The sequence below is a fragment of the Nicotiana sylvestris genome, chromosome 7 (assembly GCF_000393655.2).
Source record: "Nicotiana sylvestris chromosome 7, ASM39365v2, whole genome shotgun sequence".
Taxonomy (NCBI): Eukaryota; Viridiplantae; Streptophyta; class Magnoliopsida; order Solanales; family Solanaceae; genus Nicotiana; species Nicotiana sylvestris.
Genome location: NC_091063.1, coordinates 83032824 through 83047603, shown reverse-complemented (window position 1 = coordinate 83047603; position 14780 = coordinate 83032824). Strand labels below are relative to the sequence as shown.

General features: G+C 31.5%; 1 protein-coding gene across 1 annotated transcript; it reads left to right on the top strand.

The window, feature by feature from the left end:
• The first annotated feature begins 5001 nt into the window (after positions 1–5001).
• On the top strand, positions 5002–8495 carry LOC104243988 (chloroplastic import inner membrane translocase subunit TIM22-2-like). The gene is made up of 5 exons (XM_009799276.2): positions 5002–5283; positions 6358–6422; positions 6537–6609; positions 6685–6738; positions 8137–8495. Exons 1-5 carry the CDS (start codon positions 5082–5084, stop codon positions 8376–8378), a joined length of 636 nt encoding a protein of 211 aa, XP_009797578.1. The 5' UTR covers positions 5002–5081; the 3' UTR covers positions 8379–8495.
• The last annotated feature ends 6285 nt before the right edge of the window (positions 8496–14780 follow it).

Sequence of the window (14780 nt, the reverse complement as noted above, 5' to 3'; positions counted from 1 at the left end):
AACCTTTCTAATAAAAGAAAAAAAAATCATTTAGTCACAAAATAACTTGTTTGTAATCTTCTCTTTTCGCCGGAGCTTAGTGAATATTTCCATTTGCCATTTGGCCCCTTCTTCAATTGATATTTAGATATGAGCTATACTTCGCTTTTCTTTATTATATTTTTTTTTATCGAAGTTGATGCAATATTCTATGAACTAATTGTTCTCCTTTTTCATAATTGTCAAACTTGATACAAATTTTCTCTTCAATCTCGAAACCCTCTTGGCAAGCTAATTGACAACTTATATGTTCTTCATTTAATAAGTCACTCGCTCAAACTTATAAAAAAATAATATTTTATTCATTCTTATATTTGTCCAAACTCCAAACGGGTGAAAAAGGCCAGTATGGGTTAACTAAAGTCTAGGAAAATGAATCATATTCTAATGTAATTTCTATGAATCATTTTTTTATAAGAACGATTAAAAGAGATAAATTTGGATTTTGTGAAGAAAAGAGATAAAATTTATTACCTCACATCAAAGGGGCAATATTCCTGAAGGCATTGGTCGAAATTTTTTATCATGATTCTTATTTAAATATAATTTGATAACCACCTTCACTGTCCAAATTGAAGAAAATATTAATAATGTCAGAAATAACATATGTTTTTCTCTCTTTCTCTGACGTTGTTCCATAAATCAACTACTTTCTACTCCAAGTTCCTATAAGATTTGCAATATGACAAACTAATTTCGTTCATTGAATATATTAGCTATGTTGTACTTTGGTTTGTGCTATTTGGTGTTGTACATGTCTATTATGATTCTCTGGACATATCCCTATACTAATTTAGTATTACAAAGGTACTAAACTAAGCAAGAAAAATATTGATGAGAAGGCAAGGGAAAAAAAGTATCAATGCTGCATTTTTTTCTCTCGAAACACTCTTATACGATTGTTTAATTATATTTGTTGAAAATGGGGATTCTAACTCACCATGCCACAATGATCTTTTTCTTTTAATTATCATTATTGGACTTTTGGTCCAAAACACGTTCGAAAAGGATTTTTCCCTTCCATTTTTATCATAATGTCAATAAAATATTTCATACCTTTTTTTCTTACCTATATTAACTCAAAGCATTAACTTAACAATTTGGAACATCTGTCTAAAAGGAAAAGGTATTTGCATAGATTGTACTTAAAACTATAATAAAGAAGATAAATTATTTTAATATAATACAAATCTATATTATATTAGGTTTAATACTATTTGCTTATGTTCTTTTTTCTTTAATTAATGCTTGCTTTATTTTCTCACTTTGAAGAAAACCACGAATATTCATTTTCTTATATTCTTTTCGCTAATTAATGGTTTATTTATTTATTTACTTTAAAGGAAATCGTGAATATTATTTGTCATATAATATTACTCTAAATATAGTCACGGACAACTCTAATATGCAATTCCTAACGAAATATTTTCTTTTCAATTATTAATTAAATACAAAAGAATATCAATTAATAATTTTTTAATATTATACAAATAGAATATAGATATAGATTTTTATTATTTTTTATTTTCATAAATAAAACTTCAATTTCGTGATATTATCCATAATTTGAGCATTCTCATCATAGTTTTAAGAAATTTCTAATCTCAAACTCAAATTGTCTTTCCCTTTCATTTCTAATAGTAAATTTTTAATAATTTAACATAATTTTGCTATTTTTTTAAAATCTAATATATAGTCTTATTACGTTTTGTGTGACTTTTCATTACTTGTAACTTTATTTAATATCATTATCAAATACTATTCTTTAATATAATCTAGATAAATATATAATTTTTTTAATCACAAAATACATATTTATTTTAAAAACATTGCTTGAAAATTTTAAATTATTTAAATTTTAATAATATTTTTAAGTATAGTATATTTACTTTATTTTATTTTCTAAACGTATGATTTATAAATATCCTCATATTATCTCTAATTTATTTTATCATTCAATATTTTTAGTTTTAAATTTTATCTATTAGACTTGAGTTACGTGAACTTATCCATATTATGACTTTTCTTATCACAAAATAAAAAAATCTCTCATTTCAAATTTAAATTAATGTTACCCTTTTTCTCTATGCTAAAAAATCTGAATTTTTATTTTTTCTCTATTTATTTTTTATTTATGATATTATATTATTCAATTCCTAATATTATTACACTGTCATGTGGATCTTTATTAGCTTGTTTGAATTTAATATCTATTTCTACCACACTCATCCTATATAATATATATAAAAATTGAATAACTTTCTCATCTCAAATTCAAGTAATTTTTATTATTCTATTTTCTAAATTGGATCGTATTTTCAAAAAATTATGTCATGCTTTCAAACTTAAACTAACTGCACTCAATTCAAATATTAATCATACAAAAATATTTTCTTAATTGTTTGAACACATTATATCTTGATGTTGTTGTAATATTTACGTATAAAATATTTGTTTGCCCGATTTATTAATATTAATATGACTTTATTATTCTTGTTATTAAAATCATTTTTGCTAATTATTTAATTTTTTCTTACCTTATAAAATAAGATATATTTAGATTATGTATAAGATTCATTAAACTACTTCCATCAATTATGGTTCCATTTATAATTTCTAATTATTAATATTGTCCTAAAATTGCCAAGTGACTTTATTTTAGCTTGCCACTTGGCTTAACCAAAATGCATATTACTCTCCTTTTAATATAATATAGATAGATATATAAAAAAAAATTAACCCTAACTGCTACTGTAGAAGTAGTTTATCCATGTTATACTCTTTGAGAACAAAGTGGTACATATTTCAAATGAGGGAACAGTTACATGATTTCTAAGCATTGGGATTGAACAACAAAAATCAATTTTTCACTGTATGGTTAAAGTTTTTGCAAAAAAAAAAGAAAAAAAAAAAAGACCAAGCTCTAGATAACTCCCAATTTTTAAACGGGTGGCTAAATTTTTGAATCTAAAATAAAACTCCTATATAGTGTTGGTCTCCTATAGAGTTTTTTCAACTTTTATACATTCTAACTTGAAAATAGTAGTAGATAAATTCAAATATTAGTTATATTGCAAGATGAAATAGTTTCTTCCATGATGGAATCATCCTGAATATTCCCTAAAGAAAATCGCAAGGGATGGACTGCATCATGGTTGCATTTAAAATCTGTGTACTGAAAATCAGGAATGACACAAGAAGGGAGGAAAGGTATCGTTTGTACTTAGATATAATTCTACATGAGTTTAGAGTTATTTTTATTTTTTTTTGCAGTGTATTGTTATTTAAATTTTATGCATGTATAATAGAGGTAGAAATAGTCTAATATGTTGAATGATCCTGTTCTAAGAATTTAAGGAGTCAACAATTAAGGTATGAGATGTCTGAATCTTTCATCTTTCACTTCTAATAGAAAGATTACGGTCAAATCTATCTCTCCCAAAAGAGTTGTAGAGGATTACAAATACAAAATAAAAATGAAACATAATATAATTTATCATATACATATATCAACAGAATAGTGGTATATTTGTAATGTAATTTTAGAGACCATTAATATTTTCGAAATATAATAAAATTTTAAAATAGGTAATTTTAATTACGATTAAAATTATTGTACGTACTACTATAATAATAATCATTAAAAACAATGATAAAAATTTCTTGAAAGATTTCATCCATAATTAGAGTATAATCGTCATGTTAATAAGAATTGAAGTTATTATTAAAATATTATATTGAAAATAATATAGAGAGCAAATTTAATTTTAATTGTGCGTACTATTACAATAATAATTATTAAAACTAAAAATTTCGAGAAAGGCCTTACCGATAATAATTAGTATAGTAGAACACGAAAAATTATTAAGTCTAAGTTATATGTCTTTATATTTATAAAGGTGTGGATTGTTATTTTATTCCCTAAATTAAATACAAATATTGAACGGAAGAAAAGGATGAAAAAAGTGATTTTATATCTTTATATTTATAAAGGTATGGACTATTATTTGTTTTCGTAAAATAAATACAAATATTGAAGGGAAAAGATGAAAAAATATTTAAAAAAAACTATAAGTCATTTGTAAATAATAAAGTGAAGGTAAAAACTTACCCGCACCGGGTGTTTATACCAAACCAATAGATATATAACATGTGTCTTGCATATGGACTTCAATCATTTAACCATGGTAAATTACATGTATTCTCATCTAATTAAATTAATTAACCATAGTGAGTTAATATAGTTTGGTGTAAACACCCGGTGTACTATACTAGTCTACTAAATCAGACATGATTTTCGTTATAAATATGTTGGACAATATGATCATCCTTATAATAATGCTAACTTTATCTAAGTCAAATAACTTCTAAATTTAAGCAAAGATTATTTTCTGTCGCATTATTATTTTCTCATTATTATAAGTTTTTTTTTGTTTCTCATCCGGTGTCCGGTACTCGCGTTGGAGCCCGACTATATCCGGATTCGCGCCGCGTAGGGCCCCATTCGGGGGGAAGCGCTCCCTACCAAGGATTTTTCCATACTCAGGGCTCGAACTCGAGACCTCTGGTAAAGGGAAGAACAGTCACATCCACTGCACCACATCCTTTGGTGGTCATTATTATAAGTTAAGACAAATATTCTTTAGTAATGATTGCGCATTGTGCGAGTACTAATACTAGTATGTAAAATTAATCGAGATACATACAAAATGGGCCGGACATCATGATTAAAAGAAAATTGCCTATTTGATCATTGAAACAGTACACTAAGCTCATCATCCATTTAATTTACTGCAAAAATATTTTATCTAGTCTTTTTTAATTTTTTTATTATAATCATTTATCTCTACATTTTACATCAAACCACTACATCTCATAGGGGCAGGGAATTATGAAGTTAAACGGTGTCGTTATTGCGGACACTGTGTTTTGATAACGCAATTTGGCATATACCCACTGTGAATATCTGATATCAAATCCACAGAAATATCTAAAACTTTAGATTGACCAAGCTTAGGGTTTATCGTATTTGTATATTTGCTATGGCGACGCCGGCGAACCCTCCGAACTCTGATTCCGATACCGAAGCAGCAAATCAGGTCACGAACCCGAAATCCGGCCCGAATCCTGAATTCACTTCTGACGCGTTAACCGCCACGATTCCATCTAGTCCTGTCGTCTGCCTCCTTAGGTTCGCCGGTGACTCGGCCGCTGGCGCCTTCATGGGCTCCATTTTCGGCTACGGTAATTGTCTATGCATTTTTCCGTCAACTCATTTTCTTCTATGGTTCAGTAGTCTTCAATTTTCAGTAAGTTTGTTATTTCAGCTAGAATTTTGTGAAATATGAGAAATGAGTTACTTCTGATTGTTATTTTTGGGACTGTGTTCTCTCCGGAATTGTCTATTTTATGCATTTGACAAACTATGTCGGTATCAGTTGTAAATATTCATCTAGACGTTGTGCGTATCAACCTCGTTTGGTGCTGTAGCTAAGCCGTTATGGTTTTTGGATCTGTTGCAATGGTCTGCTTACCACTCTTGTATGGTTGTTGAGTGCTTACATGGACTATAGTTGTGTATTAATCCCTCCGTCCCAATTTATGTCACAGTGTGTGATTGAGCATGGATTTTAGAAAGATTTGTCGGAACTTGTGGTATAATAAAATAGTGTTATTTTTTGTGTGTATAATAAGAAGTTTAAAGTTAAATTGTTTCTAAATATAGAACTTGTCATTCTTTTTGGTATTGACTAAAAGGATAGTGCTTCACATAAAATGAGACAGAGGGAAAAGTGCATTATAATTTATAAGTGTGGCTAGTATTTTATAAGTGAGGCAGTTGAAGCTTGAAGGCAGCTCATCTGAATCCCACTACTGATTTCTCTTGTTGTCTTCACTCATTTACTATATTTGATGACAGCCTACTGTCTTGCTTATGCCTTTTCCTTTGGCGGAAACCTCTTATTTCTGTAAGTTTAACGAGCCTCGAGAACCCTACGTTTTCGGATTGTTTGTTATTTCTTCTATTTATTTGTGTAATGGATTTTTACTAGGAATTATTAAGGTTCCTTTAGGTGAAAACAGATCGGTAATCTTTCTCCCACCATCACGACTTGAAGTTTGAGATTTCCTGTAACAAAAACATTCTTGTGTTGCTACTGATAACCATGCATTTTCAGAGAAAGTCCTTTTCTTAATGCTTCTGTAAGATTAAATGGCTTTTGGGGATTTCATAAATGGAATTCCCTTAATGCCAAAGATTTGACCTTATAAGTTGGCGATGCACTCAATTTTGCTCAATGTGGTGTTCTATTTCAGGATCAGGATTGATAAAAAAGAAAGGCTTTAGAGGATCCTTTGGGGAAGCAGGAGCTTCGGCAAAGGTATCACAATCTTTGCTTGATGATATTTTTTGCAAACTACAGTACAGTAACACTAATGTTACTGCCTCTCTTTTGATCTATCAAATTGTGACTTGGTTCGATTCTCCTTTCTAGACTTTTGCAGTTTTGTCAGGAGTTCATAGTTTAGTTGTCTGTTTCCTGAAGAGATTACGGGGAAAAGATGATGGTATGGCACACACTTTGTACAGCCAGAGAGTGAATACACCTTTTATTTTCATTTGACTTTCTCTTCATTCTACAGTTATCAACGCTGGAGTAGCTGGATGTTGCACTGGTCTCGCGCTAAGTTTTCCAGGTACTTCAAATATTTCCCACTTTAAAACATAGTTATCAGGTCTATGGACTGCTCTTTTTATTGTCAATTCCTTGAGTGGAGACCCGTGAGGTCTCGCGCTCAAATTCCAGCGGAGAAAAAAACACTAGCCGCTAGGTTATTTCTTCTCATCTAATTAAGCCTTGCCCGATAGAGTTAGCGGGTACTTGTGGTGGTGGGAGGTAACAGGTACCTTGTCGAATTAGTCGAGATGTGTACAAGTTGGCCCGGATGGGGCATGTCGGTGGTATTGTTTCCTTTTTTAGGTTTTTCTTTTTTTTTTTTAAAAAAAAGAATTGAGGTGGACTGGTCGAATTGGGCTTAACTTTGTTACGTAAAAGCACAATTAGGCATCTGGAGCTACAAAGAACACTTACTGCATAAGTGGAGAATTTTTATATCTGCGGAAACTGTTCAGGGATCTCACTGCACTTGTTGAAATAGGTAAGGACCTCCAATGCTTTTGACTCTACAATATCATGAAATATATAGCTACAAAAGCATGGTAGGAAAGATCTATTGATTGGCCCGTAACTTATAGTTCTCCCCCAGTTTCTGTATAAACTTGGGGAATCAACAGTGCACTAGGAAGTTGGTTTGCATACCTGCTGATGCCAGATGGAGAATAAACTTGGAAATAGATATCTATAGAGAAGAGATCTAAAAACTTGTGGATTTGAGAGGGTACATTTTCATACACCCTCCTCCATTAGGAAGAGATGCTAGAACCAGTGTTCAACCGCTCCTGTAGTTGCAGGGTGTGAGCATCTGTGCATTGAAGATGTTGGAGAGTGTTGTTAAATAAGGTGGGAGATTTAAGGACGTCACTTTGCTCACCACCATAATGAAACATATTCGAAAAATGGGTTTGGATTGAGAGAATTAGAAGGAAAGTTGGTGAAAAAATAAAGATGAGCGAGAGGGTACAGCTGTGTCTTTCAATATTTGGATTTATTCCAGCATGTCATGATCGTTTCTTGCCCGAGTTACTCAGGCCCATGGTGTTAAGCTCAACAAATGAAAATGACTAGATTGGCTGATATTCATGTATTTCTATGATGTTGTAAAGTGCACATAATTTTCGGTTATAATTTGAATTCTCCTTATTTGCTTTATCGAAACATTTTAGTTTTCTCTATTTTTTCCTTTTTTTATATTTAGTTTCTCATTATTATACACAAGTTGGGTCAAGCTCTAAAAAAGTGTTGCTCGTTAAAAGGTGTTCTATTTCTACATTTAACTTATCTATTATTTTTCTCTCCTCATTGCATTGATCTATTATTATTTGGGATGACATCTGGCTTTCAGTATAAGTGTTTGTCAACCCTTTTGGCGAAGTGGAGTGAGAATTAATCTCTCTTGGTTAATGATGCTTCTCAGGTGCACCACAGGCGCTATTACAAAGTTGTCTCACCTTTGGGGCTTTTTCATTCATCATCGAAGGTCTTAACAAGCAGCAACCTGCATTAGCACTTCCTGTGCACGCGAATGTCAAAAGTAGGCAATATTGTGTGCTTGCTCCTTTGTCACTACCTCTACCAAGTGAGCTTAAGGAGTCCTTTTCATTCTTCTGCCAGTCCCTTGAAAAACGTCGCAAGCACAACAATCATGGTTCTGGTTAGATAGTGAAGAAATGATGTGGTTCTCAACCTTATGTCAATGTTGGCATGATTATGAAGTTTTGTAAATTGTTATTGACTTTTATTCTGCTTTTAAGAGTTATGGATCGTGGTTTTCTAGCTGGTGTAGCCAAGTTTATTTTTATGAATGCGCAATCCGGATAAGTAATCTAGTGACTTCTGACCAATTTCTTCTTAGAAATCGCGTTTTATTTTCAAGAAGAATTATCTCCTTGAAGTTACAATTCCCTTGCCATGGTAATTTAGGCTTATGATGTTGAGATAATACCCTGATCAGAAATTGGGGATAACGTTCATAAGAACTGAGCGTATTTCTTTACACTAATAACTTAAAAAACACCAATTACAGAAGGAAATATATTTTTTACATCCAAAATGTCTTTACACCCCCCCCCCTCTTCTACCCCTTACTACTTTTGTTTTTTAAAAAGGTGTTTAAACTTTCAATCTTACACATTAAATTTAGACCCAAAATATAATTGATATAAAACTTGATCGTAATGCAAATAAAAGTATGAGTACCATTATTCTATAGGCTACGACGGTAACTTATATAAAGTTAATCAATTAACTTCAGATTATCTAAAGCATTTAAGAATTACTAGGAGAAGCGTAGAGAAAATCCTACATTTCTATTTCCATTTCCAAATAAGAAGATATTTACTTTTATTGAGAGAGATTTTAGCGGATGTATTAATGGAAGTGCAATATTAATTAATTTGAAGAGAGAATCGGCATGACCTTTTTTAGCATTGTTACAAAATCAAATCTTTCCTTATCCATTCAATCTTCTCTTGAAATAAGATCCACGCAAGAATTTAATACTAATACTACACTAATTTCAGTGATATGCAATTTGCATAACACCAGAAATACAGGATTATGAAGCCATTGAAAAACCTCATTCGAATGTTAAGTGAATGCTTTCAACCAGCTCCTCTTCCCCGTCCCAATGAAGCCAATCTTGCTTTCATGGTAAATCTTCTTTTTCCCTCTTTTATTCTAATGTTGTGACATATGATCAGAGTCGAATCTAAAAACACGTTCGATTTTTATCTTCTCATCACTCATATTTCAATTATGATTCAGGAATTAATATTTATTTTAGTGATTTTTTCATATGCATCTGTATTTCGTATGAAAAATATGCATTCAGTTTAACCTGTATGCATCTGTATTTGATTATTTTGTAAAATTTCTCTGCAGGTTTGTGTAATTAAAGTTAAAGTTCGTTCCGTTGGTTGGCAAAAAGCAGTCAACAGAGTCTTGAGTAGCACAAAGGGTAGGGCATGGTAGAGTTCAATATTTGTGTTCACATATGGATGTGTTTTAATATGTTGTAGCTGATAACTAGTTTTGTTTTCGAGATTATTAATTTCACTTTTTTTTATAGATGGTTACATATACGTAGTTATCTTTTTGGTGATATAAATATAAAATCTCTTTTATATCGTTTGTGTATATTAGTTAAACTCTTTAATGTTTTGTTATTTGGTACAGTATATATATATATATATATGTGTTGTCTTGGGCTAGTTTCTTGAGAGGCTCTTTATAAATTTTTTATTTTTAAATGCAGGAGTGCGTCAATTCAAATTGAAAGAAGATGGAAAGGTGGAAGTATCGGGGATAGTGGATCCAGCTTTATTAATGAGAAATCTTGCTAAATCAGGAAAATCTGCAGAATTAGAATGGATTCAATTTGGCCAATGTTCCAGCAATTTGTTTCTTCCTTCACAACCTCCAAAACCACCCGAAAAAGGACCCTTTAGTCAAGGACCATTTCGTAATTTCAATCACCCCAGGTTTGCTCTGCCCCGGCACGGCGGATACCACGGCCTACAACCGCCTCTGCCTCCGCCGCCCTTGGCGCCTTATTCCAGGCCTAGGCCGCTGCCGCCTGCATTTTATGGACATGATTCCAGAGATGGTCATATTAGCAATTGCAATGCTATGTAACTAGTCTAATTAAACCTATTTACAGTAATAGTGTAAAGAATTTTTATATGATCAATGCAATTTAAACAAGTTATTACTTTATTTATTAGGTTACATATGAGACTTAATATAGAGAGTTAGTTATTTGTTAATGTAGATCTAACTTGATTTGATAGTATAATTTACGGACTGTCTTGTTAATCTTCTTAGTCAGTTGTCTTTTGTGGAGAGACAAATGAAGAATTACTCGAGTTAGATTACTAGTTAAATGCTGAAATTTCAAAGACCTTTTGAATGGGAAAGGGAACCCCCTTGAGCAATAGTTTTACGTGAGACTCAGAATTTATTTACAAATGAAAAGTATTATTGTCTTGTTTTTTTTTCCTTAAAGTTTTTACATGTTGGTGCTGATTATTGATGTTAAATACTCCATTGTTTTAGTCTATCATCTGGATAAAGACATTGCTAGAGATTAATCTGCAAGTACAGAACTCATCCTCAAATTAATTTGAAAATGAAATGACATGTATTATGTGTTCATTTAAAGTATACTAGTATTAGGTTACGCGTGTAACTTGTACGATGCATATAAAATTATAAAAAATACAAACCCTTAAAATAAATTTTTTAAAATATAAACTCTTGGAAATGATAAAATATTGAGTCTATTTAGTCAAAAAAGTAGAGGCTAAGCATGAAACAACCGACATGATTTTAAAAGTTTAGTGTTCTATTATATATCTCCTTTTATATTAATTTTCTATCAAAATAATCATCTAGATACCGTGTATTCTGGACAAGTCAACTACATAAAGAAAAAAACTATAGATGAAAAAATTGTGTAGTTAAATAATAAAAAGTTATCGCTAATACTATTCAATGACGGTATTAGTGACAGATCAATTTAAATTTAAATTATGCAATAAATTTTTTTAGTAATAATATTATTTTCTTTTTTAACACGAATTTTTATTGAGGTAATTTAGGTATTTTTGAAAATTAAATTACGGTAATTAATTTATTATCACAAATTAATTATTACTTTTTCCCCCAAAATAACTACTCTTCCCTAAAACCTAATGCCGTAGAACATTTTAAGAATAGAAATAAACGAATTTGATAACCAAGCTTCTAACATAATGCTTTTCATTTAACTTTTAAAAACCCAAAAGAAATCATATGAAAGGGAAATAAAGAGGCAAAATAGGTCTTTATGATTAAACAAGGACAAAGATATAAAATATTACACAAAATCGTGAAATTTCCTTGTTGGAAACCAACAAAAAGATTTCCTCCTACTTTTTTGGATTCTTTTATTGTCTTAATATTTTGTATCCTTATTAGGAGAAGATATCAAACACTGAATTACTTAGAAAAAACTTCTTTGCTTTGGAACTCCTAAATATTAGGAAAGTTTTTTATTTTACAATTTTATCAAATATAAAATATATTTTTAAAGGTAAAAAAGACGAACGACATTTCGTTAAGAGTATTCATACTTAATTTTAATATAATATAGATAGATATCTTCATATATTCTAATGATAGCTTGAAGTTTACTTATTATGAAAAATCTCACTGTACAATTATATTTACCATGCATATTTATGTAAGACAAATATCTTATACTAATTAATTTGGTGTAAATATCGAGTATAGGTAAATTTTTACAATCTCTATGACATATTAGTTGACGTATTTAATTTCTTACACCTTCTCCGTCTAGCTTATTCTTCAATCTCATAAAACTCTCCCGCAAAAGCAACATTCTAACTTCTCCAAAGAATCTATTTTGCCAATCATCAGCCACGACATTATTAATTATGAATAATGGAAAGAAGGAAGTAATATAAAATGGCCATCACAAAAGGAAAATAAAAAAGACAATTTTGCATTCTGTATAGCATGCTGACTTTTTTAACATATATATATATATATATATATATATATATATAGCAAGAGGCAGCTTAACTACACGTAGCAACTTCGGAAAGTTCATTATAGTTATCCGAAGTTCTAGCTAACATGAACAAACAGTATATATTGGTCTGTTATCAATATTGACGACTTTGTATTAGGAAAAAAAACTTTTAAAAAAAGAGAATAATGTTATAAAATAATAAAAGAAGAATAATAGTATTGCAGAGAAAAGTAGGGAGAGAGAATTCTTATTGATTTTTGGGATGATTTACAATGTAATAGAACCCTCTATTTATAGGGAGAAGGTAACTTAGCCACCAAGTAATAAACCCTAGAATCTCTCTAGAATATAGACATTCACCTTAAATAGAATTCTATTTATAACACTTCCCCTTGAATGTCTATTCAACAGATAATGTGTCTCGTTAAAACCTTAACTAAATAAAACCCAATAGGAAAAAAATTCTAGAGAAGGAAAAAGAGTACACATATCTAACAATACGCCTTTTGGTTGCCTCGTTAAAAACCTTGCTAGAAAAACCTAATGGGACAAAACCTTGTAAGGGAAAAAGAGTGCAACACATATTAACTCCCCCTAATGAGAGCATCAATTAACATCATTGAGCCTTCGCATTCCAATCTTGTGCACTGGCTTCTTGAAGGTTGACATCGGCAGATTTTGGTGAATAAATCAGCCATATTAACTCCAATGAATATATTGCACCTTGAAAATCCTCGCTATCACATTATCATGCTTATAGTTATAGCAAGATACAAATGTGTACAAATTGCACTGAGAAAAGTGGTACTTAATGATCAAGAATTGTATATACTTTAAGCAACTTAAATCCTTCATGGATTGTCATATAAGTTAAGTCATATAAGCCATCTAAAGAGACTTTAGATGTATATCAAGTTTTCATGTCATGCTAGACATATAATATATTGAAAACTGATTGCACATACCATTGACTTTATACTTTCAAGTATTTGAACAATATAGACAAAATTATATGTCTTTTATATGAAACCAATTTTATTCGAATTGTGTCTCTTCCATTTGGACAATATTTTTGTGTCTATATTCGATAGACTTAAGATCCTCATCTATACTTAGCGCTATGATAGATGTCGTCGACAAATATTTTATATCGGTTCCAATATTTTTTCATAAAGACATAATATAGAGATCTTTTCATTCATATATTCAAGTACCTGAATCTCTCATAAGATTTTATGAAGTGTTATGTCATGTGATTTTCTAGATCACTTGTGTCACGACCCGGATTTTCCACCATCGGGAGTCGTGATGGCGCCTACTATTGGAGCTAGGCTAGCCAAGTATTAATACATTGTTGATAACATTCGCAACAATATAAATAAAACAAGACAATTAAATAAAAGCGGAAGTCTTTAAACTTAGATAACGGAAATCGAATGCAGAAGTCTAAATACATCTCTACCCAGAGCCTGGTGTCACTAACTCACGAACTACAAGAGAGTACTACAAACAAGGTTTGAATAAAAGATACAATGCTTTGTTCTGATACAAAAAGGAAACAATCTAAGTAAAATAGGAAGGGACTCCGGCCCGCGGACGTCAGCTAGGCTACATCGAAAGTCCCTGGACTGAAGTCAGCTCTCGATCAAATCCTACTGTTGAGGTCCAAAAGCTGCTCCTGGATCTATGCAAAAAGATGCACAGAGTGTAGCATCAGCACAACCGACCCCATGTGCTGGTAAGTGTACGACCTAACCCCGACGAAGTATTTACGAGGCTAGACGGAGCCTACCAAAAACAACCTGTGCAGATATATGCAATAAAAAGGAATACACAGAATTTAAACAGCTAAGAGGGAGGAGGGAACATGCTATGGGGGTGTAGCAGTTCAGATATAAAGTCAACAGATAGAGAAGTGAAACTGTACAATAGCAACAGTTAAGGAGAACAGGTTAATCGACAGTTGCACGGCATCAACCTTCGTGCTTTTACTCTCGTTCTCACCAAAACAATCATATAAGGTACACGGCATTAACCTTCGTGCTCTTCCTCACATAAACTCTCATATCAAGGCACGAAATGACCCTTCATGCATAAATGTTCAAAACATGGCACGGAATGACCCTTCGTGCATAATATTCAAAACATGGCACGGAATGACCCTTCGTGCATAATATTCAAAACATGGCACGGAATGACCCTTCGTGCATAATCATTCAAAACATGGCACAGAATGACCCTTCGTGCATAATTATTCAAAACATGGCACGGAATGACCCTTCGTGCTTTTACACTCTTTCCTCACAATAACAAACAATGCACGACATCACCCTTCGTGCTCTATCGCTCTTCCTCACCCAACAACAATCACAAACAAAAGGGCAAGGGAGTGAACAAATAATGATCGGAAATCCCGGTAAGGGAATGGAATTAAACAGCTAAATCCCGGCAAGGGAGCACAATTAAACAATCAAAGCCCGGCAAGAGAAAAATATCAATAATCTCAGCATCCCGGCAAGGGAGAT

What these genes read in the sequence shown, in the direction of transcription:
- LOC104243988 (XM_009799276.2), top strand. Translation starts at nt 5,082, where the DNA reads ATGGCGACGCCGGCGAACCCTCCGAACTCTGATTCCGATACCGAAGCA. An exon ending in GGGCTCCATTTTCGGCTACG is followed by an intron (nt 5,284 to 6,357) that starts GTAATTGTCTAT and finishes GTTCTATTTCAG; the next exon opens with GATCAGGATTGATAAAAAAG. An exon ending in AAGCAGGAGCTTCGGCAAAG is followed by an intron (nt 6,423 to 6,536) that starts GTATCACAATCT and finishes TCTCCTTTCTAG; the next exon opens with ACTTTTGCAGTTTTGTCAGG.